The sequence below is a fragment of the Oryx dammah genome, unplaced genomic scaffold (genome assembly GCF_014754425.2).
Source record: "Oryx dammah isolate SB20612 unplaced genomic scaffold, SCBI_Odam_1.1 HiC_scaffold_13, whole genome shotgun sequence".
Lineage (NCBI taxonomy): Eukaryota > Metazoa > Chordata > Mammalia > Artiodactyla > Bovidae > Oryx > Oryx dammah.
Window position 1 is genome coordinate 21,790,689 of NW_024070197.1, and position 25,336 is coordinate 21,816,024.

Genomic DNA, 25,336 nt, shown 5'->3' on the forward strand with positions numbered 1-25,336 from the left:
GAGGGGGTTGGGGGAGGTTGGGGGAGGGATGGAGGGGGAGGCTGGGGAAGGTTGGGAGAGAGATGGAGGGAGAGGTTGGGTTAGTAGTTGTAAGCTACTACATATAGAAAGGATAAACAACAAAGTCCTACTGTATAGCACAAAGAACTACATTCCATATTCTATGACAGACTGCCCTAGTGGTCCAGTAGCTAAGACTCCATGCTCCCAGTGCAGGGGGCCTGGGTTTGATCCCTGATCAGGAAACTAGATCCCACATGCTACAGTTAAGAGTTTGTGTGTCACAATTAAAGATCTCAAGTGCCTCAACTAAGACCCTGCACAGCCAAATAAATACATTTTTTTTTAATCCTTTGATGAACCATAATGAAAAAGAATATCATGGGAAATAATGGCTATATAATGGAAAAGAATATAGAAAAGAAAAAGAATATAGAAAAAAAATCTTTTCATAATAGAAAAGAATATAGAAAAAAGAATGTGTGTTTATATATATATATATATATGTATGTATATGTATAACTGAATCACTTTGCTGTCCAGCAGAAATTAATACTGTAAATCAACTATACTTCAATTAAAACTACAAAACCAAAAACAAAACAGAGATTTGTGGTTTGGCCCAGGCCAGTCCACGCTCTGTAACTGTCCTCTCCTTGTCCTCCAGAAAGTGCTCGCCAAGCAGGAGGCCCAGATGAACCTGATGAAGCAGGCGGTAGAGGTAAGGGGCTGGGGAAGTGAGGGGAGAGGAGGTCCAGTGCCGGGGCCTCCTTTGCTGCCCACTTTCCCACACACACACACTCTTGAACCTGTTGACCTCACAGATGTACGTCCAGCATGATATTTACGACCTGATATTCAAGTACGTGGGGACCATGGAGGCAGCAGAGGTAGGTTCTCCGTCATCACCATGCAGAACGGAAGCCCTGTTCTAAGCCTTTTCAGACATTTGAAGCTTCGTTAAAATCTCTCGTTAGGATGCTGCCTTTAACAAAATCACGAGGAGCCTTCAAGATCTTCAGCAGAAGGATATCGGTGTGAAACCTGAGTTCAGGTAAGGGTTTACACTGCAGCGTTGGTGTCCTCGGGGGCTGGGCCACCGTGTCCCCTAGAAGCGGGACCCTCAGTAGCAATGTCATCTCTAGTTGACGTGGTTCAGACTGTGGAGCAGGACAGTTATTTGTGACCAAAGATAAAGTTGGTAGATGGGTGTTTCAGAGCTGGCACATTCCTGCACTCAACTACCAGTGTGCCGGTTGATGGGAGCCGGAGGAGGTGGGGTCATGCACAGCTGGTCTCTGGGTGAGCATGCAGCTCCCCCAGGTGGGCCTTGCACACTGACATCTCTCGTCACCTGCTGGTCTGAGGGCCCCCTGCCTTAGGGGCACCTCCTTTTGGTTTTGTTTCTTTTTTTTTTTTGGCTGCAGCTTGAGGCTTGCAGAATCCCAGTTCCCCGATCAGGGATTGTACCCTCACCCCACCCTGCGGTGGAAGCATGGAGTCCCATGCCCTGGACTGCCAGGAAATTCTCTGGAGCCCCTCCTTTTGAGTTGTTTCATCAGGATACAAAAATGTCTAATCTCTTGGTCTAATTTTTTTCCCCCTTTGGCGTATTTCACTCTGAAGCTAAGGATTGCTGATTTTTTTTCTCCCCCCCTAATTTTCTGGTGCAGCTACATCACCTGGCAGCCTGCTCGAGACCTTGAAAACTGCTGGGTTTTGCTGCTGTCTCAGATTACTTCTGAATGTCTATTTCTGTTTGCCGTTACTTATGGTTTGCAGTGAGAAATGTAAATCTGAGGTTTGTGATTACCAAGAAGGAGGGCCTTCACACTGTGGTCTTACATGGTCACTTCCCAAATCACTTTGCAGCTTCAACATACCTCGAGCGAAGAGGGAGCTGGCTCAGCTGAACAGGTGCACGTCCCCGCAGCAGAAGCTGGCTTGTTTGCGGAAGGTGGTGCAGCTGATCACCCAGTCTCCCAGCCAGAGAGGTGTGTGCTCAGGGCTGCAAAAGTCCAGATGCAAACATCTGTTGAGCAGTGCCATCTTAAAGGGCCATAGAGATGGGCTGATGTGTAGTGGAGTATTCCCGTGTGAGCACCCCGGAGCCTGTTCTGCAGAGTGGGTGCCTAGTAATGGGGGTAGGGGGTAGGGGGGTAAGTTAGGCATCTTTAGGTAAGAAAATGCTGATGGAGAAGCAGTGGCCTCAAAAACAAGCTAAGCTGGTGATGTGTACAGGGGAGTTCAACTGTTAGGTTGTTCTAATTTTATATATATTTAAAATTTTCCATTATTAAAAGTAAAGACAAAATAAGCTAAGAAAAAATTAATGAGAAGGCAGATCTTTGTGGGCCAGTAGGGATGCTCTTCAAAGTGTATTAAATAAAATGAACAGGAGTGTGAACAGTATACTTCCAGGATACTGCACAAAGCGGGTAGCTCTATACCCATATATATATACATACAGTGGGGTGATCATAGCCTCTTTTGGAATGATACATGGGAAGCAACAGAAATGGCTTCTGGGGAAGAAGTCTGGGTGGCACGGATGGGAGAGCCATGTATGGTCTGCTCTTTTGCACCTTTTGGAATTTTAAATGTGTGACTGGATTACTTAAGCAAAATTTCAATGAGAAATTGCCCATCAGCCTTGGACTCTGCAGTGTATAAAGTGGAAATGATCTCAGGAGGAAAGAGGCTTCTGGCAGTGATCCTGGCACACCTTCGAGTCGTATCCACCATCACCGACTTCCCTGGGCTCTTTCCCTGTCCTGGGATTGCGGGGGACAGGTAGCAAGGGGGAGGGGTCTGCTTGGAGCTGGCTGTTTTCTGCACATGTTCTCAGGAGGCGTTCATTTCCTCCTGGAGTCTGACATCTGTTCAGGACACTAGAAAGGAAATTGTGCGATTGAATTTCTCCCCCATGTGTCGTCTTCCTGGACTGTGGTTTTGTGGGTTGGACTGTGGTGGGGAGTTGATAACGCCTGTCAGTCCATTTGTGTCCCAGGATGGCCCTGAATGTGTGTTTCCCGCTTGCAGTTAACTTGGAGACCATGTGTGCTGATGATCTGCTCTCAGTCCTGTTGTATTTGCTTGTGAAAACAGAGATCCCTAATTGGTAATATTTTTTTTATTGTTGTTAAAATAACTTTTTTCAAAATGGCAGCACTGCACTGAGGTGGTTCTGGTGTCACTCTAGGAAGCTGAGTGCCCCGTATGAGCCAGGTCTGTCATTCCACCTGCAGGTGGGGAAACTGAGGCCCAGAGATCTTATGTTTCTCTCTGGAACATGTAGCTAGTCAGCAGCTGAGAGGCAAGGGAGCTCCAGTTCTGTCTGGCTCCAAAGCCTATCCTTTTCTCACAGAAACCTAAATTCACCGTAGAAAAAATCAGCTTCCTAAAAATTAGCTCATTGCAGGAAAGTAACAAGTGGCTTTACTTCTTTTGCCTTTAAAAAAAAAAATATTTATTTGGCTGTAATATGTCTTAGTTGTGGCATGTGGGATCTAGGTTAGTTCCCTGCCCAGCGATGGAACCCTGGCTACCTGCATTGGAGCAAAGGGTCTTAGCCACTGGACCGCCAGGGAAGTCCCAGTTATTTCCCTAATTGCACTTCCTCTAAATAAAGATCCCAGGGCAAGCGGCCTTAGCTCCTCAGACCTGACCGACTTTGTGACCAAGCCAGTAGCGTCATTTCTACCGAAGTGCTAATGGGGGTATATAGCAATTAAACGGTTTTCTTCTTTTTATTAGGATGGCAAACTTGAGTTACATCAAAAACTTCAGATTTAGCAGCTCAGCCAAAGATGAACTGGGATACTGCCTGACCTCGATCGAGGCTGCAATCGAATATATTCGGCAGGGAAGCCTCTCTGTTAAGCCAGTAAGAGCTCCCTCCTGTCCTGCCCTTTCTCTGTGGGTGCCACGGTGTGTGCGGTGGGGTTCTCAGGGTGGTGTGGAGGAGGAGGATCAGAGATGCTCTCCCAAGAGAAGACTGGACACGAAGCAGCCGGTAGGTTGTGAAAGTTGGCAGGTCATCCTTGGCTCTCACTTCATTGATCTCCTGCTTCATGAATCCTGGTCATCCTCGAATGCACATGGGCAGAAGGGGGCACCAGAAGTGGTGAACTGGGGTACCCTGATCATGCTGGGCAAGAGATGAGATTAGTAACGTCTGCAGTTTTAAGGACTCAGCGGCCCTATTGTCATTTCCTTGGTTCGTTGATGAACTTAGACTGGCAGAGGCGATTATATTCCCACGAGAACTGTGCGAGGCTTAAGCCAAGATTGCACTGATGATTTACTTCGCATTATACCCACCACCAAAACGTGACAGTACTCACAGAAATCGCAAAGTTGAAATCAACCGAATGGAGAGATTTCTGTATTAAAAACCCAGAGCCCCAAGGATTGAACATTCACACTCAGTCTTAATGTCCCCCTGATGCTGGAAGCTCCCCAAAGTAATGACAAGTTGAAACATCTGAAAAAGAACATAGGGCTGTTCAAATGGGGACACTCGGGTGCAAGCAGTTCCACGAATTCATTCACTGTTAACACGTTTATGTATTTTCCAGTCTTCTTCCTTGCCATCCATATCTTACACAATTGAAATGATATCGTAGATAACACTGCATACTGTTTCTTTCTCCAGAAAGGATAGTTGTTTTTTTTTTTTCTGATTAGATGACTAATATTTGCTTATAAGTAATATTTGATATATAAAAAGTTGCAGTGAGGACAGCAAAAGCCCCCATAAGCACACTAGCTGTGGATGAATTTAATTAACATTTTAGTAGATGTCTTTTTCTGTGCTTACACAATTATATTTTTAACCAAAATTTGAGTTTCTGCTGCACTTGTTGGCACATAGCGGGACTATCCTGGTACTTGGTGAAGAATTAAGTTCTGCTCTTGTCTGGGTTTGATTTGATCACCCATACATATACATAGGAGCTTTCCAGGTGGCTCAGTGGTAAAGAATCCCCCTGCCAATGCAGGAGACACAGGTTTGATTCCTAGGTCAGCAATATCCCCTGGAGGAGAAAATGGTAACCCACTCCAGTATTCTTGCCTGGGAAATCCCATGGACAGAGGAGTCTGGTGAGCTACAGTCCATAGGGTCACAAAGAGTTGGACACGACTGAGCAGGCATGCATGAATATAAGCACACACACCCAGGTAAAATTAGAGTCTGTGCCAGAGCTGGACATAACTGAAGCAACTCAGCGTGCATGCCTCTCATCTCCGATGGATCTTATGCGACTCTCAAGAAAAGTTGCTTCTAATTCGGGAGAAACCATTAACATTCAGAAAGTACATGTGGTATACTTGGGTACCTCTGTATACACACGTGTCCACAGAGTCAGAAATGCACTCACTTCCAGAGCTGGGCAGTGAGATGTCTTAGGCTGAATTGTCTGCTGTGAGGTTCCAGGAATGTTGTTCCCATGGTGCCTGCCTGGGGAGGTTTTCCATCACGGCCCTGCCCTTCTGGTCCTTTCCCTCTGATTGCTTTCCTCTCCTGGGCCCACTGCCCTGCAGAGGCCTCGCCTCGTACTCCTCAATGGGGCCTTGTCACCTGGAGGGAGGCACCCACCTCTTGAAGGTGCTCCTGTCCCCTTTCCTGCAGCCATCCTGCTGTCTTGCTTCCCATGACGTTTAGGCCAGATGGTCAGCCCTTGAAGGCCTTTGGCCAGAGAATAAAGAGGTGGTTGACTGGACACCATCGCTCACACCTGCTTTGCCTTCAGAAAATGTTCCAAGTGGGATCAGGGGAGTATGTGAGGGGGGACCTCTCATGCTGGTGTATGTTGGAGACTAGCCCTTGAACAAGTCTGTCTCTCTGAGCCTCTGTCCATTCTCCTGTCTATGCTGGGGAGCATGTTGTATATTTCACCCCTGCAGGATGGTTGTGAGGATCAAATGAGATATATATATATTTTTAAAAAGACTTATTTATCTTAGTTTGGTTGGGCTGGGTCTTAGTTGTGGCATGCCGGACCTTCAGTCTTCATTGCTCTGAGTCTTAGCCACTGAACCAGCAGGGAGGTCCTTAAATGGGATATTTGAAAGTGCCTTTTCAACATATGAAGTGATAATTGATGCACTTCCTTGCTCTTGCAACACTCCTTACTGGATGTCCCCATTTCCTGATTCTCTGGTGTATTCTGTGTGGATCGCCCCAAGGCTGGCTGTCAACTTGGATGGGCAAGGTGGGTACACAGCCCAGTGTGCCCCTCTGGTCTGGGCTGTCAGACCAGCTGGTCCTGCCTTCCCGGGTGAAGGCTGGTCGATACCCCGGACTTGGGACAAGGTTGCATCATCGTCATGGCCAGCGGTGGAGCCCGGCCCTTGGGTCTTGAGGGGATCAGACCCGAGAGCTGCCTGCCTTCACCTGTATGGACAGAGCAGGCGTTGCGGCTTACTTGTCGCGTATGATGTCAGCGTTGGGATTTCGTCTGCGGCGTTGCCTCTGCCTCAGTGCAGTTCCATCTAGAAGTGTGTGAGGTCACAGCTGCTCGGTGGTGGTATTTCCTGGGGAAAGAGCCCAGGTGTATCTCTAAACAGCAGGTGAGGTCTCTGAGAAGCATTAAGTGTTTCTAAATCAAATAATGTTTTCCTATTGACTATATATACTTTAATGTAGTTTCATGGAAATTTCCTCCCTAAGACATAATCCTTGTTGAGATGACTATAAACATTCTATAAGTATGTTCATCAGTGAAGGCTTGAACTTTTGGAAAATAACCATTACTGGGGTGACTTTTACCTTTGTGGACAGAAAAAAACGGGACAGAACCCAAATAGTGTTTCCACCCTTCTCTGCTCCAGCTCTGCAGGCTTTGGCTCACTCCTGCTTTACTGGGCTTCCAATAAATAGGGTTTACCCTTTTCCCAAATTGGTCTTAGCTGATGTGCTATCTCTTCTGGTCCTTCTTCCCTGAAGATTCAATTTTAGAAGATCTGTCTGTTTTCATCACTGGCCTGTAAATAGTCACCCCAAGTGGAGGAAAGAGCCCCAGGTTTCCCTGAACAATAAGGTCTTTGATGTTTCTCTGACCCTAAGCTGCTCAGCTGTAAGTCACTGAATAAAACAGTCAATAGAGCTTTATGCAGCAGATACCAATGGGAGCAAAGGCGGCTGTAATACTGAGGGGTTATTGTTTGCCAACACAACCCTTTGAGGGCGGCTGCTGTGAGGGGCCCTGATTGGCGGTGGACCCCAGAAGTGTGGCCACTTTATTTTTAACCGGACCACCTACGTCAGAACTTAGAGGGCCACAGAGAGCTGATCCCATTATTTTGTCAGGGTTTGGTGAGTTCTGGCAGCAGCTGGCTGGGAACAACCCTGTCCGCCTTTCGCCAGCATTCTTTCCAAGGAAGTTCATTCGTCACCGGAAAATGTAGTCACAGGTGCTTAAGTGAGCATTGACTGTCTCTCTGGAAATGACTTCATAAAGTAAGAATATTTGTTTGGATTTTTGTATCTAGGTGAAAATTAATCTGCACGATGAAGTTTATTCATTGGGGTGGACCCAGGGGTTAATTGGACTTTGGGCCAAGGGGCCGTGTTGTCTGATGTTTCAGTATGTATGTTCAAGAAGCACAGCCCTGCTCTCTGTTGCTGAGGCGCACAGACCAGCCTGTCGAATGGTTCTCCTGTCTGTGTGAACTCAGTCGCTCAGTTGTGTCCGACTCTTTGCGACCCCATGGACTGTAACCTGCCAGACTCCTCTGTCCATGGGATTCTCCAGGCAAGGATACTAGAATGGGTTGCCATTTCCTCCTCTGGGTCTCCTGTCTGTGGGCCCAGATAAAACGCAGGGACGGAGCTCTGCAGGCATTAAGACAGATATTGTGAGAGGCGGGGGAGGCCAGGACAACCTAGGTTGCCTTGGGGACGATAGTGCTGTGTACATGCCACATTCCACACTTAGAGATGCTACATTCTACACACGCACACACACTCGCACACACGCACACACACTCACAGCCAGTACACTGTCCACCTCCCACATCCCTGCTGGGTATTCATTGTCAGAGCCCCGCTTCCCAGAGAGGTAAATGGGGAGCCCCTCTCCCAGCCTGATGAGGGTCTGTTGTGCAGCTTAGTGGGGGTGGGGAGAGGCGCCGCCGGGCCCGTTCTGTGGGAGATGGCACTGATCGTCTCAGGTCCTCTGTTTTCAAGGACCTGCACTGCAGCTCATGACGTGTGGTAACATGGCTTATCGGCTTTTCCTGCAGGAGTCGGAGGGATTTGGTGACAGACTGTTCCTTAAGCAGAGAATGAGCTTACTGTCTCAGCTGACCTCCACGCCCATCGACTGCCTGTTTCAGGTAAGGTACGGGAGGTCCCAGGGGTGCAGATGAGCGAGGGGTGCTCCGTCTTTTATTTTTTAATATATATTTATTTTTGTTTGTTTGGCTGCTGCTGGGTCTTAGTTTCAGCATGTGAGATCTAGTTCCCCGACCAGGGATCAGACCCGGGCCCCCTGCATTGGGAGTCTTAGCCACTGGACCACCAGGGAAGTCCCAGGTGCTCTCCATCTTTCCTCACCTCTTGAGTCTCTGTAGAATCCATCAGGGTGGTTTGCATAGTTCAACACGGAAGTCCATTTTGTGCTCAAGGAGGCAGTAGGGATGCTGGGGTCTCATGGGATAAGTTTGCTGCCCGTCTTCTCTGATGTGAGCTGTGCTGCAGCCCTGCTGGACTGGGCCGCTGTGAGTGGAACCCTCTGCCTGGCTGTCCTCCTCTCTCCATTCAGCAAAACATGGCTTGTTCTTCACCATCTGCTCAGTGGCACCTCACTGGCAGCTCTGCCAGAATCAGTGCCTCTTCTCAGCTCCAGGAACCTGCGTTATAGACACCTGTGTGACCGCCCTGGGCTGGGAACACAGCACCTGCTGGTGGCTGACCCCCAGGCAGTGCAGGAGGCTCCCTCCTCAGATCTGATCTACCACGGGGAGGCTGGCGAGGTGCCCTGGGAGGCAGTCATCAGGAGGCCACCAGCCAGAGTGGGTTCCATGAGCTCTGCGCCCCAGAAAGTCTCACTCCATATAGGAGACATCCGTGAGTCACAGAGGTGAGCCCTGCAGTTAGCAGGAGTCTCCTACTAATTGCAGCTCTTTTGAAAGCCAAGGCTCTATTAGATTGTAAGACAATTGTAACCTAAAAGAAGGGTCAGAATCTACGCCGACCCTCAGGGTGGATTGTCCCCCCTGTGCCTGTTGCTCTGCAACTTTTGTCAGACTGTTGTTATTTTAGTTAGGGAAAAATCCTAACATTTACAAAACTAAAAGAGTAGTATGATGAACGAACCTCCATGTAGCCAACTCCCTAATCGTGTTTCATTTCTATCCCCTGGCCCCACTTTCGCCATCCATCCAAATCATTTTGAAACAAGTCCCAGAGAACAAGTCATTGCATCCATCCACACATTGATGGGCTTCCCTAGGGGCTCAGATGGTAAAGAATCTGTCTGTGATGCAGGAGATCTGGGCTCCGTCCCTGAGGTGGGCAGATCCCCTGGAGGAGGGCATGGCAACCCACTCCAGTATTCTTGCCTGGAGAATCCCCATGGACAGAGGAGCCTGGCGGGCTACAGTCCCTGGGGTCGCAGAGAGTCAGACACAAGTAAGCTACTAAGCGCACACACATAGATATATGTTTCTGTAAGGATGCTTCAAAAATTCACAGTTTAGAGAACGAATCGTTCCTTCGAATCAACAATGTTGTTGATGTCGCTTTTTAGCATATCGCATCAGGTAACCAGAAGGAAGTGGAGAGACTGCTGAGTCAGGAAGACCAAGATAAAGATGCCGTCCAAACGATGTGCCACCCTCTGTGTTTCTGTGATGACTGTGAGAAACTTGTCTCTGGGTAAGAGGGCCCCTCTGCACCAGAAACGGGGAGACTCGGGCCTGGGCGGAACTTGCCCTCTCATTTGCTGTGCAATTTGGAATAAGGAACTTATTCTTGCTGCACTCTGCTGCTTCCGCGGTAAAGTGGAGATGGTAACCTCCGCCTCTTTGGAGAATCAGATGAAATAAAAATACTTAGCACCCTGCTGGGCTGCTTAACCTGGGGAGGCGGGCAGAGGGCCTGCCCCAACCTCGGAAAGTGGGTTTTCGCAGGGAGGACTATCAGCTCCTCCCCACAACCTTTTCCGTTTCCCCTTATCTTTATCGGGCTCTTTGGCTGGGTGTCAAAGCCTGGAGGGCTGGGTGTGGGGAGGGTCCTGGCAGAAGCCGTGGTTGATGCTCTCTGGGAAGCTGTAGAGGAGGCCCAGCTTGGATCACACCGGAGGTCTGTCTTCTGGTCCCAGGACCCCAGCATGTCTTTGCCTCGGTCTATTTCTCTGTATTCTCTTTCCCTTTTAGGAGGCTGAATGACCCCTCAGTTGTCACTCCATTCTCCAGAGACGACAGGGGTCACACACCGCTCCATGTGGCTGCCCTCTGCGGTATGTGGTCCAGCCTCTGTGCTCTCAGGGCAAAGGGATGGGGGCCGAGGGTGCCCCAGCAGAGCGTGGCTGCTGGGGGAGGTGGTGTGGGGTGGTGGAAGGGATTGTATCACAGGCCCCCACCCCGGAACCTTCATGTGCTGTCCCCGGGCTGGAAGAGCATGTGTCCGGGCTGTGTGGATGCCTGACACTGCTCTGAGCTGGTGGTCCAGCCAGGGAAGGCTTGAATCTGAACTATGAGACTGACCTCAGAATTAAGGTTCTTATATTCCTGTTTAAAAAAAATTACTATCTTTATTTTTTATTCTATTTTCTTTTCCATCATGATTTATCATAGGATACTGAATTTAGTTCTCTGTCTTTTAAAGTGCACAGTCAAATAAAAGTGCACATTCAAGGTAGAAAACACAACATTTGTAAACTCTTGCCATCCTGCAGTCGTCTAAAGATTGTTTGGATCCATGATTGAAACGTCACCATGCTTGAGTGTGTGTGTATATAAAAGATATGATATTGTGGGGCTCACACTGTCTGTGGGGTGCCTTTTTTTCCACTAGGCGATATGTAAGAACATTTCTCCTTGTCAATATTTTTTTTTCATGGTTGCACAGTATTCCATCCTGTGAAGTGATGCACCATGGACTCTTCTGTGGACACCTAAGGCTCTTTTCTCCTACCTTCTGTGGCTGCGGCAGGGGTGTTAGGTGGGGGTGGGGCCGAACTCCCTCCAGAGGGGAAGCATCACCCCAGGGTGTCCAGAGCCTGCAGCGTGTGACTTGACATTAGCTCTGGTTCCCCCGATGCAGAAAGATACCTCCTGGCACGCCTCGTGCCAGCAGATGAGAGGGTGAAAGAAATCCGTGGCTTCGCTCACTGGTTTCAGAAAGCCCACTCTTTTCCCTTCTGTTCTGCAGGGCAGGCGTCCCTCATCGACCTCCTGGTTTCCAAGGGCGCGGTAGTAAATGCCACGGACTACCACGGCTCCACCCCACTCCACCTTGCGTGTCAGAAGGGCTATCAGAGTGTGACGGTGAGCAGCTGGGCTCTGTTTCCATGGGGCTCTGTAGGGTCATGGCGAGCCTGGGTTCTCGGGCGCCTCCCCCAGAGTCTGCTGGGTCAAAACTTTTAGGTGTAGATTAGAAACGTCATGGTAATCCGCGGTAAGAAGGGCACCTCCCAGATACTAGAAATATTTTAGATAGAGCCCCAACATGGATTTTCCCTTAGACTTAATACCTATGGTAAGAAGACAGTTCAGAAACTAGAAAGCAGAATTGTTTTGCCAGTCAGTGATGTTTTGATTTCAGCTGAAGTTGTTTGATACATAAAATGCCTCTGTTTCTGCATTCCTGCTAGTGATTAATGGGGGTTGTTTTTCTTTTTTTTTAAGTTTTTATTGGAGTATAGTTGATTTACAATGTTGTGTTAGTTTCAGCAAAGTGAATCAGTTATACATATATCCACTCTTTTTTTTTTTTAATGATCTCTAAACTTTTTCGCAGGAAAGATGAGTGATACTTTTTTTGCTTTTATTTTTCAAATTTTTTCAATTTGTTTGTGTAATTGAAGTATAGTTGATTTACAATCCATAAGTTGCAGATGTACAGCAAAGTGATTCAGTTATATATATGTGTGTATGTATGTAGTGTATTTACAGTGTACAATCTTTTTTTTACCTTTTTAATTTTAATTTTTTTAGGCCAGTACATGTTTGACATGGCACCCAAGACTCAGAGCCCTGGGGTTGTGGGGAGCTGACCTTCACTGACTTATTAAGCACCAGGCCCAGGGCCAAGTACTTTTTTTTGGGTAACTTTTTCTTTATTTTCTGGCCACAGCTTGCAGGATCTTAGTTCCTTGACCAGGGATTGAACCTAGGCCCCTTTCAGCGGAAATGTGTTGTCCTAACCACTGGACCACCAGGGAAATCCTTATAGTATATATTCTTTTTCAGATTGGTTTCCATTATAGGGCTGATCTAATTTTAATTATGTAAGTAGATAAGGTTGAAAATGGAGACTGGGCAACAACCCCCTGTAAGACCCCAGGCCGTGCTCCCGGAGGGCTCCAGGCCTGCCCTGCCCTGCTCTCTGGTGCTCACTGCTCTCTCCTCTCCCTTGGAAGCTGTTGCTGATGCACTACAAAGCCAGCGCTGAAGTGCAAGACAACAACGGTAACACCCCCCTGCACCTGGCCTGCACCTACGGCCACGAAGACGTGAGTGGTCCTTGTTGTCCCCGGGGAGGGTGCATTACCCTTTCTCACTGGAGGAGAAATGTGAATTTCACATTTCTTGCATGTTGTATTTTATGTTGATGATTGTTGGAACATTTGGTGTATTATTTTTTTAATTAAAAAATTTAAAAGCATATTACAGATGCTATATTGAAATAACAGAAATCTAAAACATAACAGCCCATTGCCTTTTCCTGAAGTCTTGTGCATCACCCCTGCTGCCATCTGCTTCTTGCCTTTGTTCATACTCAGTCTTTACATTTTATATTTTTGTGGTAATATCAAGGAATTTTACCATTGCCATTTTCGCTTAATATTTAACTGTGTGTTTGTTTTTTTTTTCCCTAACCACTCTCTCCCTTGCTTCTCTCCACGGTGATATACAGGTAGATTTATACAGACAAAGGGCTAAGTGGTTGAGGAGTGAAAAAGAAATCATACTGTACACATGTTAAAAAAAAATATTTATTCTTCTTTGGCTGCATTGGGTCTTTGTGATGTACGGGGTCTTTTGTTGCAGTTCGAGGGCTTAGTTGCCCTGCGGCATGTAGGATGGCCCAGCAAGTAAGAATCTGCCTGGAATGCAGGAGACACAAAAGACATGGATTCGATCCCTGGGTCGGAAAGATCCCCTGGAAAAGGAAATGGCAATCTGCTCCAGTATTCTTGCCTGGGAAACCCCATGGAGAGAGAAGCCTGGTGGGTTACAGTCCATGGGGTTGCAAAGAGTCAGACATGACGGAGCAACTAAGCACAGACATACGTACGATGTGGGATCTTAGTTGCCTGACCAGGGATCGAACCTGCATCCCCTGCACTGGAAGGCAGACTCTTAACCACTGGACCACCAGGGAAGTCCCCCTGACATATTTTTATGCAGCTTATTTTCCTAACTCACTATATTGTGGACCTCTTGTAGGTCAATCAATGTAGATCTAGCCCATTCTGTAATCATTACACAATAATCTGTCACGTGTATTGTGTCAGGGTCCCTGAGGCCACTCCGCAGCTCAGTGACTCACTAGGAAGGCTCACAGGACTCAGCATCCAGTCGCTTCACAGCTCTGATTTGTTGTAGTGGAAGGACACAGAGCAAAACCAGCCAAGGGGAAGGTCCAAGGATGAAGCCTGGAGGAAAGCAGGCACAGGCTTCCAAGGGTCGCTCCCTGTGGAGTCGCTCAGGACACACTTATTCCTCCAGCAGCATAACAACACGTGCACAGTGTTCTCCACCAGAAGCTCATTAGGAACTCAGTGCTCCAGATTTTGGTTGGAGGCTGGTAGTGTGAACCGTCTCTGCCTAGCATGTTTCAAATTCCAGACTCCCAGAAGAACAGCAGGTGTTCAGCATAAACCACTGTTGGACAAACAGTTTAGGCCCAGTGAGCCCATCGTATCTATCAGTCAGGGCACTGTGAAAGCGGTCCTCATATCCAGGCTCCCAAGGAACTTGGCCAGTCCAGGGCCAGACTTGCAGGCTGGCCTCTCAAGGGATGATGGTCAGGCCTACTCTGGGAACTCCTTGCTACACATGATATGCGACAATTTATTCAGCCGTTCTAGTTGATTGGCAGTTGGGTTCTTAAAAAATAAAAATGATGTGTCCTGATCAGGTTACCTGGAACCCTGGAGGTGTAATGTTCTATCACTGCATGTTTGCTTGGCAGATGGCACCTGGATCGAGTCGGGATTCGGGCTGAGGCTGCAGGGTGCACAGATCTGCCAGGGGCCTGGCATGTGAGCTCACCGGGGCCTCTCCCATTCTGTTCGCAGTGCGTGAAGGCTCTGGTCTACTTTGACGTGCAGGCCTGCAGACTAGACATCGGTAACGAGAAAGGAGACACCCCCCTGCACATTGCTGCCCGCTGGGGTTACCAGGGCATCATCGAGACCTTGTTGCAGAACGGGGCGTCCACGGAGATCCAGAACAGGCTGAAGGAAACGCCCCTCAAGTGTGCGTTAAACTCAAAGGTAGCGTTTTTCCTCTCAGAGCGGCAGTATGACTTAAAAAAATACATCACCATCCGCAGATTAGGTCTCTGCCATGCCGTCCAAACTGTGCATTGGTCCCCAAGGCTAGCACTTATGCATACCCGCTGTGCTGCGTACCACACCTGGTGGTTAATGAGGTTCATGCAGTCCTATTATTTTCCATCTTAGTAGGAGTTTTTCTTAGTGTCCTATCAAGAGCTGCTCCTGCAGAGTTTGTCTCTGAGGGCTGTTCGCTTGTGAGCAGATAGAGTGAGAGGAGATGGGGCGGTGGCTCTGGCCAGGGAGAACAGGGGCAGGGCATGGAGACAGCAGCATCAGCGCTGTTCCCTGTTCCTGCACCCTCAGCCCCTAAAACCTTATTCTGAGTCGGCCAGCTCTGGACGTCATTGGGTAATCCATAAATGATTCGTTAATGAACTACTATCCTTTCCTGCCAGTAACTTCTGGACACACGTAGTTTGGGGCCACATGTCATGCAGTGCTCACTTGCAAGTGGGTGGGGAATGCGGGGGTCCTTCCAGAGGCCAGGCCTGTATGCCTTGTGGCAGCAACCCTGTTGAAGGGATGCCCACAGAGAAGCGTTTGACCAACGAGCCGGGGCAGCATAGGGCCACCTGCCCTGGCCATGCGTGGTCCGATGTCCACCAGCCTGGCTGGTGGCTCGCACAGGTGAGTCTGTTTCCATGCAGGTCTCCAGATGTTTCTCTTTGCATAGGCCCTACTTTTACCTCTTGATGTTTTATCATTCCCAGTCCTCATCTAGGGAGTTCTTTTAGTTCCTTCCTGTCTTCTAGCAGTACCAATTTTTGTTTTCAAACCACTTTATTGAGGTATGAGTGACATACAGAAAGCTCAAGACGGTAAAAAGTCTGCCTGCAATGCGGGAGACCTGAGTTAGATCCCTGGGTCAGGAAGATCCCCTGGAGAAGGAAATGGCAACCCACTCCAGTGTTCTTGCCTGGAAAATCCCATGGATGGAGGAGCCTGGTGGGCTATAGTCCATAGGGTCACAAAGAGTTGGACACGACTGAGCGATTTCACTTTCAATTTCATTGAGGTATGCGTGCCATACAGAAAGCTGTACACATTTAGTATATGCAACTTGATGGGTTTGGAGGTAAGTCCACGCCCTTGAGACCAGCACCACAGTCTATGCTGTAAACAGATGCATCGCCTCCAGATGTTTCCACCCCTCTGCCCTCTTTGTTTATTATTATTATTATTATTATTTTTGTGTGTGTGTGTGATAAGGGCACAATGTAAGACCTAGTTTTCGGAGTTTTCGGATCCAAGTTTTCAGAGGTTTAAATCCCTGCTCCTGGCCCAGGGGAGGGGAGCAGGCTCAGCTGCCCATGCCCTCATGGGATCTCAGCTTTGCAGCAGCCAGAACTGGGGGACTGCGTGAGGCCATCCTTGGCTGGAGATACCCTTGAGGGGCTGAGGGCACCTCTGTCCTGGAGCTTCTCCCAAAGGCCCTTCCAGAGGGAGATCTGCAGACAGAAGAAGCAGACGGCTGTCCTGCTCGGCTCTGAGCTGCCCCCACTTGAGGCCCCTGGCTGCCAGTGGAAAGGCCATGTTTTAGGCCTGTGGACAACCAGCCCAGGCTGGACCAAGCAGCCTCTGAGGCCCCTCTGTGCCTGGGCTCCCTTGTCCCCCGAGCCCATTGGTGGGAGACCAGCTCCTCCTGTTGGACTTAGTGTGAACCTGAGTAGGTTTCCACCTGCTGTGGGCCTGGCTGGGCTGTGTGCCCTCCCAAGGAGGTGGCGGGCACCATGCAGGTGGTGAGACTTTGGTGACTCATCTCAGGACTCATCCACATCCCCTTCGTCCTAGATTCTGTCCATCATGGAAGCCTACCATCTGTCCTTCGAGAGGAGGCAGAAGTCTTCAGAGGTAAGACGGCAGGGCTGCACTCATCGGCCCTGTTCGCGACCAGCCTCTGTCTGGCCCTCACCCACCCTCTCACCGGGCTGTAGGTGTCTGTGCAGGCCCCTCAGTGCCCCATGGACTCCATCAGCCAGCGCTCCTCCACCTCCAGCCTCTCCTCCGTGTCGCTGAGCTCCAGGCAAGATGAGCCCAAGAAGGACTACAGAGAGGTGAGGCCCCCAGACAGGAGGGTGGAGGGGGCCTGTGTGCTGGCGGCCAGGGAGCCCCTGCGTGACAGGGGCCATGCCGTGCCCTTGGGGGAAGCCCAGCCTCCTCCTCCTTGCCCTTCATGGACACGCGTGCTTAAGTGTCTGTGTGTGTGTATGGGAGTGGGTGTGTGTGATGGGAGGGGGGTATTCTAAGAAGCCTACAGGTAGAGACACCTGTAGGCCCACTGCTTTAAGATTATTTTACAAAGCACACTCTCTGCCCTTCCCTCCCGCTCCGTCAGCACACTTATTAACTTGGTGTGTCGTTCCCGACTTCCTGCAGAGGTTATGGAGAGAGTTACATGTCCTCTCGCACTACGTTTTATAAAAGCTGACTTATACCCTGTTTGTTAGTTTTTTTTTCCTGTCTAACTTACCTTAGAGCTTGTCCAGAGTCAGCCCACAGAGCAGACCATGGCATGGATGTGCCCCAGTTCCTCCCCTGTGGTTGGGGAGCCCTCACTGACCCCACCCCGGGGCCCCTCCACCCCTACCACCCCTAGCTCAATGCAGAACCACAGCGAAGAAAAGCCTAGAGGTATGCTTCAGGGTCTAACACAGGCCGGGAGTGGATCCATGAGCTTTAACCTCATGGTATCCATAGCTGGTGGATAACGAGAGCTGAATAGATGCAGGTCTGACGGGTGGTCGCCCTCTTAGGAAGCACTTGGGCTCCAGGTGGCTGGTGCCCCGCTGTGTCACATGAGTGGCAGGCCATCTTATCGGCCTTATATGGAAGGTGCCCTGTATGAACAACTTAGGGGATGTGTTTGAAAGATACTGAATGAAATCGGGAGACAGGAAAGCTACTAGGTCTTCAGAATGCTCTTTTTTTGTTTGTTTTTCTAATAATAAGATGAATTTCACCTTTATTTATTCTTTTTGACCATGAGGCTTGTGGGAGTTTAATTTCCAGACCAGGGATTGAATCCAGGCCCCCAGCAGTGGAAACACTGAGTTCTAACCCCTGGACCACTAGGGAATGCCCAGAATGTCATTTTTATTGTTTCTGTTCTTACCATATTATTATATTTTCCCTTACATTCTTTTTCCTTTTATTAAGGTAGAAAAACTTTTAAGAGCTGTTGCTGATGGAGACCTGGAAATGGTGAGTTTTGTTTATTAATTAATAGTTTATTTTTTAGAAAGATTTAGGTTCATAGCAAAATTGAGCAGGAAGTACAGACAGAGTTCCCATATCCTATCTCCAAACACATACAACCTCCATAAAAATGGTGAGTTTTTAGAAGTGAATTTCAAACGGCTTGCTCTCAGCTGAGGCAGCTGTGCCCGTGTGTTTTGTCTCCAGGTGAGTTAGGAGCCGTGGGGGTCTTTGTTCACGTTCACGCAGAAGGGGTGCATTTCAAGAGTGATGATGATGGGATGGGACGTACCCCTAACGAGGCAGGTGGGATAAAGCCTCAGAGGGAGCCTGCCCCTGCCTTTTAGACATTCATATTCCAGGAGGGTGGTGACGCTGGCAAGAGGGCCGGACCCCACTAGCCGGGAGCAAGGTGAACAGACTGGGTAGGGGATGGGTAGAGGTGGTGAAGGGGAGGACAGAGCACAGAGGGCATTGGTGTAGCCCTGCAAGGAGCTGTGGGCGGTGTGGCATCCTGGTCAGGAGGCTGAGTCCCAGGCTCGGAGCTGAAAGGACCCACAACAAGCGAGTGTCCAGATGAGACGGCGCTAAGGTATGCGTCCTAACCCTGCCCGTCAGGCGACGGGGAACAGCTATGATGAGATCACTGGAGACACTCAGGGGCAGTCCCCCTGGCTTATCTTAGGCTTCCTGAAAGGAATTTGTTCTGTCTTCCACTTTATTTTTTAAAAATTAAAAAAAAAAAAAAATTTTTTTTTTTTCGGCTACAACGGGTCTTAGATGCAGCATGCGGGATCTTTAGTTGTGGCCTGTGGGATCTAGTTCCCTGACCAGGAATTAAACCGAGGCCCCCTGCATTGGGAGGAAGGAGTCTGAGCCCCTGGCCCACCAGGGAAGTCCCCTGTCTTCCACTTTAAAAGGAGGAGTAAATTAGCCCTTACCAGATTTGGAGCCTTGAGAGGATCGGGTTTACAAGAGCGCTTTCAAGAGTCATGTTTGAAGAGTGCTTCTCAAGGATGATGGAGTTTGGGGCGGTGGACAGAAGTTCCTGGGACCTGAGTAGCGCAGTCTTCGGGGGTATATGGAGTCAGAACATAGTTGTCAATGTCTTAGCCTCTGCCCAGAGCCCCCTGCGAACCCCCAGCCTGACTCACAGCTCTTCTCATGGGAGGATCCGGGGTGTGGATCTGGCTGGTGCCAGCTGCTCCCCTTTTGAGACCAGCCCCGGGGAAGTCAGTGTTCTTTAGGGAAGCCAAGGAGGAGTTTCTCAGGCTCCTACGAGTATAGAGGAGACCGACCCTTCTGTGTCACGACACATGTGCTTTCATCCTGTGGGCGGGCGTGGGGGGTGGGGCCGCTGATGGAGGAGCCGAGCAGAGGCAGGCTGCCCGGTGCCCGGCGGTCACCACCCAAACCCATCCACACCCACGACAGAGCCCCCATCCCACAGCCCGAGACCACTGCCCTCAGCCCCTGCCCCCATTGTATGTCTTCTAACCACCGCCAAGTGGAATCGCCCTGAGTCTAGTCTGTCCCAGCCAGCCTGGGAGGTGAAGGCCCCAGGGCCAGGTGAGGCCTTCGGCCTGGATGGAATATTTGCTGTCAGCAATGTGGAGGGGCCCTGGAGCGGGGACGTTTGGAGGTGTATAGGATCTTCCCGGGGCCCTCTGTCTCTCCTTGCAGGCATTTGCTGACTTCCCCAGGGCTCAGAACCACGCCTGGAAATGTATTTGTGTTTTCTCACATTTAATATCGTAGAAACTGGCCTTTACTGGAACATAAATTTGACCTGTTAGGGGTCTTTCCAGTGCTTTCGCCTGTGAGCTAGAGCATTAACGTGGAAGGGATGCTTGTGAAGTCAGAGAGCCCGTGTTTAGGTTCTGGCCACCACTTCCTTGTCACGTGGTCTTGAACAAGTTGTTGGCCCCTTGGAGTAGTGAGTCTGCTCCCCGATAAGATGAGACAGACTGCTTGTCAAAGGAGGACAATTAGATAACATGAAAGGAGGTGCTCGTGAGATGCTCTAGGACCAGGGCTTTAAAGCTGTCACCCTGAAGCAGCACCACGCTGCCCCTTTCTAAGACAGAAGAGAAGAATCTAATGCAAGCTGCAGAAATGGTAGCTCCATCTCTCTGTCACCACTAAAATGATTTAGGAAGGCCTGAGCACAGGAGACCCTGGAGTCCTCAGGAAAGAGCACCATCATGTGTAAGTTACTTTGGTGGTGGTGGAGATGTAGGTCCTGATTTGGGAACATTTGTGTGTGTGTGTGTAGGACACTAATGTGTGTGTCTGTGCATGTAGGACACCATAGCTTGTACAGCAGCTGAGGATGGGTTCTAAGTCTGCGTTTCTCCTCACTGCCTGACACCAGGTGCGTTACCTGTTGGAGTGGACGGAGGAGGACCTGGAGGAAGCAGAGGATGCTGCTGGGGTGGTGGATCTTGAGTTCTGCCACCCCTTGTGCCAGTGCCCCAAATGTGCTCCAGCTCAAAAGGTTTGGTGTTGCTTCTGTTGGAAGGTGGGGTGGGTGTAGGTGGCCAGTTCCTCTCTTTCCCTTTAGGAAAGTCGTCCCCTTCCCAGCCAGCTAAAGGCCGAGCAGCTGGCTGCAGGTGTCCCTTGAGACCCAGTTCAAGGTAGAGGAAAGTGGACACGCGTGCAGGATCAGCTTGGGCTGCCTGCTTTCTGAATGCGTGGGTCAGGGCACAGGGCCACGCACGAGGGTTTAGTGTTCCAGTGGTTCTCAGGGCCCGTGAGTCACAAGGCAGGAGCTTATGAACAGACACACACCAAGGGGCTGTGTCCGTGTGGCTGTGGTCCCCTGGGGAGGCTGCAGGCAACATCCGCTGCCCTCTGCCTTTGCTCATGTTGGTGCACCCTCTGTGGGAGGGCCCCCTCCTAGCACAGAGAGACCCTGTTCCCTCTCCACCCCCCATTTCCGCCAGTGGTAATAGCCTGCAAAAGCACAGTACATATCCTGACCAGGGTATCGCCATGGATACAATCCATCCGTCTTAGATCTCCCCAGTTTTACTTGTGCTTGTGTGCATGTATATATATTTAGTTCTGTCTCATTTTATCACATGTGAAGGTTTGTGCAGCCACCACCACAGTCATGGTACAAATCAGTTTTCACATCACAAGAAAAATCACTCATGTTGCCTCTAATAACCACACCTCCTCACCCAACCCCACCATCCCTGGCCCCTAGTTACCACTAATCTGTTCCCCAGTTCTAATATTTTTGTCATTTCAAAAATGTTATATAAATGTCATCAATACAGCATGGAACCTTTGGGGACTAGCTTTGCTCACTCAGCCTAATTCCAGGTTGTTGCATGTCATCAACATTTTGTTCTTTATTACTGAGCAAGCTGTAACATACCACTGGGCTGGAAGAGGGTGAGGGGTTAATTTAATCACAGCATGAAGCAATTTCCTTTTGTGACTTTTTGAGAAATTACAAAGGAGAAAAAGATAGTAGGTTTTAAGTGAGCAGGAACGTAAGTTTATCTGACAAATTCAGCAGACACTGTGATGTGTAATTCAGTTCCTTTTTACAATTAATGAACTGTGAGGTGGAAAAAACAAAGTAAACAAGAAGAACGGCAGCGATATGGTGACTGCCTCCAGCTGTACAGTCATCGGCTGGGCCTGAGGTGCTACTTCACATCCTTTGAAACAGCATCTGCCTTTTTTAATCCCTTTGATTTTTAAGCAGCCCACGTAGGAGGGGTCAGTTTTCAGTTTTTTGGACTTAAATATCCAGCAGCATGGGGACAGAACAAAAGTCACACATCCCAGTGTGCACCCTCCTACAAAGTTTCTTAGGTTAGAGACACCCATGGTGAAGCATTTTTTTTAATAAGGTAGTATTATCTTGTTCTGTATCTGTTTTGTAAAGTCAAATTAATTTTCTTAACATGGGACCTTGCGTTAGACAGCTAGCGCGTGAGCACATACTATATATACAGCATCATTTACAGCTGCTCAGAAACAATGAACTACTTAGGTAAACATTTAACAGGCCATGGATAGGTTCTGTATGCTGGAAATCACAAAATGTTGATGAAAAAAATCAATCAAAGAATGCCTAAATACTTAGAGAGATAAACAGAGTCATGAAGCCTCAGCATAGGAAAGAAGTTATTTCTCCCCAGATTGATCTACAGTTTTAATGCAATTCCTATTAAAATCCTAACAAAGCTTTTGTAGACATAGACAAGCTAATTTTAAAATTTATATGGAAAGGTGCATGTCCCGGAATACTTAACAACAATCCTGACAAAGAAGAAGAAATTAGGATCACTCTACCCAATATTAAGGCTGACTGTGTAGATACAGTAATCAAAACAGTGTGGCCCTGATGAGGGACAGACGCACAGATCAGACAGATCAGAGTGCTCAGAAACAGACCCACACACATAGAGCTGCGGAGGTCCAACAGGAAGTTGGTGGGGACAGGACAGCCTTTTCAACAAACGGTGCTGGAGTAAATGGACGTGTTCAGAAACGAAAAGAATCTCAACCTAAACTCACACCCTGTACAAAAACTGATGCAAAGTGGATCACAGACTTAACCGTAAAATGTAAAATTATAATACTTTTAGAATAAAAAACAGGAAGAAATCTTTGGAACCCAGCATTTAAGCAGAGAGTTCTTAGACTATTACACCCACAGCATGATCCGTAAAGGACAAATGGATAAATTGGACTTCTCATTTATTTATTTTTTAAATTAATTAATTTATTTTAATTGGAGGCTAGTTACAATATTGTAGTGGTTTTTGCCATACATTGACATGAATCAGCCATGGGTGCTCATGTGTTCCCCATCCTGAATCCCCCTCCTACCTCCTTCTCCATCCCATCCCTCAGGGTCATCCCAGTGCACCAGCCCTGAGCACCCTGTCTCATGCATCGAACCTGGACTGGCGATCTATTTCACATATGATATTATACATGTTTCAATGCTATTCTCTCAAATCATCCCACCCTCTCCCTCTCCCACAGAGTCCAGAAGACTGTTCTTTACATCTGTGTCTCTTTTGCTGTCTTGCATATAGGGTCATCATTACCATCTTTCTAAATTCCATATATATGCGTTAATATACTGTAATGGTGTTTTTCTTTTTGACTTACTTCACTCTGTATAATAGGCTCCAGTTTCATCTACCTCATTAGAACTGATTCAAATGCATTCTTTTTAATGGCTAATACTCCATTGTGTATATGTACCACAGCTTTCTTATCCATTCATCTGCTGATAGACATCTAGGTTGCTTCCATGTCCTGGCTATTATAAACAGTGCTGCGATGAACATTGGGGTACACATGTCTCTTTCAATTCTGGTTTCCTCGGTGTGTATGCCCAGCAGTGGGATTGCTGGGTCGTATGGCAGTTCTATTTCCAGTTTTTTAAGGAATCTCCACACTTGTCTCCATAGTGGCTGTACTAGTTTGCATTCCCACCAACAGTGTAAGAGGGTTCCCTTTTCTCCACACCCTTTCCAGCATTTATTGTTTGTAGACTTTTGGATAGCAGCCATTCTGACCCACGTGAGATGGTACCTCATTGTGGTTTTGATTTGCATTTCTCTGATAATGAGTGATGTTGAGCATCTTTTCATGTGTTTGTTAGCCATCTGTATGTCTTCTTTGGAGAAATGTTTGTTTAGTTCTTTGGTCCATTTTTTGATTGGGTCGTTTATTTTTCTGGTATTGAGCTGCAGGAGCTGCTTGTATATTTTTGAGATTAGTTGTTTATCAGTTGCTTCATTTGCTATTATTTTCTCCCATTCTGAAGGCTGTTTTTTCACCTTGCTTATAGTTTCCTTCATTGTACAAAGTTTAATTAGGTCAAATTTCTTTATTTTTGCTTTTATTTCCATTACTCTGGGAGGTGGGTCATAGCAGATCTTGCTATGATTTACGTCAGAGAGTGTTTTGCCTATGTTTTCCTCTAGGAGTTTTATAGTTTCTGGTCTTACATTTAGATCTTTAATCCATTTTGAGTTTATTTTTGTGTATGGTGTTAGAAAGTGTTCTAGTTTCATTCTTTTACAAGTGGTTGACCAGTTTTCCCAGTACCACTTGTTAAAGAGATTGTCTTTTCTCCATTGTATATTCTTGCCTCCTTTGTCAAAGATAAGGTGTCCATAGGTGCATGGATTTATCTCTGGGCTTTCTATTTTGTTCCATTAATCTATATTTGTCTTTGTGCTAGTACCATACTGTCTTGATGACTGTAGCTTTGTAGTATATTTGGACTTCTCATTTAGAAACTTGCCCTGTGGAAACCCATGCAAAGAAGCTACAGGTAAACTACTGACTTAAAAGAAAATGTCTGCAAACCATGTATCTGACAAAGGGCCAGAATCTAGACTATATAAAGAACTTCCGAAACTCAATAGTAAAAACAAACCAGTAAGAAAATGGGCATAGAAAATGAACGTACATTTCACTGAAGAACATTTAAAGATGGCAAATAAGCATGTGAAAGGATGTTAAAGGTCACCACCCTTCAGGGAAATGCAAATTATAAACCACCATGAGACAGCGCTACACACCTATCAGAATGGCTAAAATAAAAATTAGTGAAAAGTGACAACACCAAATGTTGGTGAGGATGTGGGGAAATCGGTTTACTCATCCACTGCTGCTGGGAATGTAAAAGCCACTTTGGAAAAACATGTATCTTGTTGTTCCGTATAAAACTAACCATAGAATTACCCTGTAATTATAATATGATTCAACACTTGCTGTCCTTATTGATCTTAGTGGAATGGAAAATCCACTAACGGCAGTTGATCTTAGTGGAATGGAAACATGTTCTCACAAAAACCTGTAAACAAATGTACACAGCAACTTAAAGAAATTTTTTTATTGGAGTATAGCTGCTTTACAATGTTGTGTTAGTTTCTGCTGTACAAAGTGAATCAGCTCTGTGTATACTATACCCCCTCTTTTGGATTTCCTTCCCATTTAGGTCACCACTGAGTCGAGTTCCCTGTGCTACACAGCCATTTCTCACTAGTTATCGGTTTTATACATAGTATCAATACTGCGTATATGTCAATCCCAATCTCCCAATTCATCCCTCGCCTTGCCCTCTTGGTGTTCCATACCTTTGTTCTCTACGTCTGTGTCTTTATTTCTGCTAATAGGTTCATCAGCAACTTTATTTGCCGTATCCCCAAACCAGAAACCCACGTGTCCTTCAACAGATTAACTGGCTAAACGAAGTGCGTCAGGGGCCTGCTCCGTGGTAAAGAATAAACTGTTGATTACTCGAAACAACCTGGGATTAGGGCATTTAGTTGTCTCCTGCTTTGGGCTTTGTGAATAACCAAACCGAGAACATTTGTGTGTACAGGTCTTTGTGTAAACATACGTCTACTTGC

General features: G+C 47.7%; 1 protein-coding gene across 2 annotated transcripts in view; it reads left to right on the top strand.

The window, feature by feature from the left end:
• ANKRD27 (ankyrin repeat domain 27) overlaps positions 1-25,336 on the top strand; it is a 59,435-nt gene that overhangs the window by 23,201 nt on the left and 10,898 nt on the right. For both annotated transcript variants that reach the window (XM_040253837.1, XM_040253838.1), the window contains exons 7-22: positions 668-721; positions 825-890; positions 978-1,054; positions 1,873-1,994; positions 3,043-3,121; positions 3,757-3,886; positions 8,251-8,343; positions 9,759-9,886; positions 10,387-10,469; positions 11,384-11,499; positions 12,594-12,686; positions 14,478-14,675; positions 16,530-16,589; positions 16,673-16,792; positions 17,895-17,939; positions 20,308-20,430. In XM_040253837.1, coding sequence (XP_040109771.1) covers positions 668-721; positions 825-890; positions 978-1,054; positions 1,873-1,994; positions 3,043-3,121; positions 3,757-3,886; positions 8,251-8,343; positions 9,759-9,886; positions 10,387-10,469; positions 11,384-11,499; positions 12,594-12,686; positions 14,478-14,675; positions 16,530-16,589; positions 16,673-16,792; positions 17,895-17,939; positions 20,308-20,430 — 1,587 coding nt within the window. The remainder of the gene's footprint in view (positions 1-667; positions 722-824; positions 891-977; positions 1,055-1,872; positions 1,995-3,042; positions 3,122-3,756; positions 3,887-8,250; positions 8,344-9,758; positions 9,887-10,386; positions 10,470-11,383; positions 11,500-12,593; positions 12,687-14,477; positions 14,676-16,529; positions 16,590-16,672; positions 16,793-17,894; positions 17,940-20,307; positions 20,431-25,336) is intronic.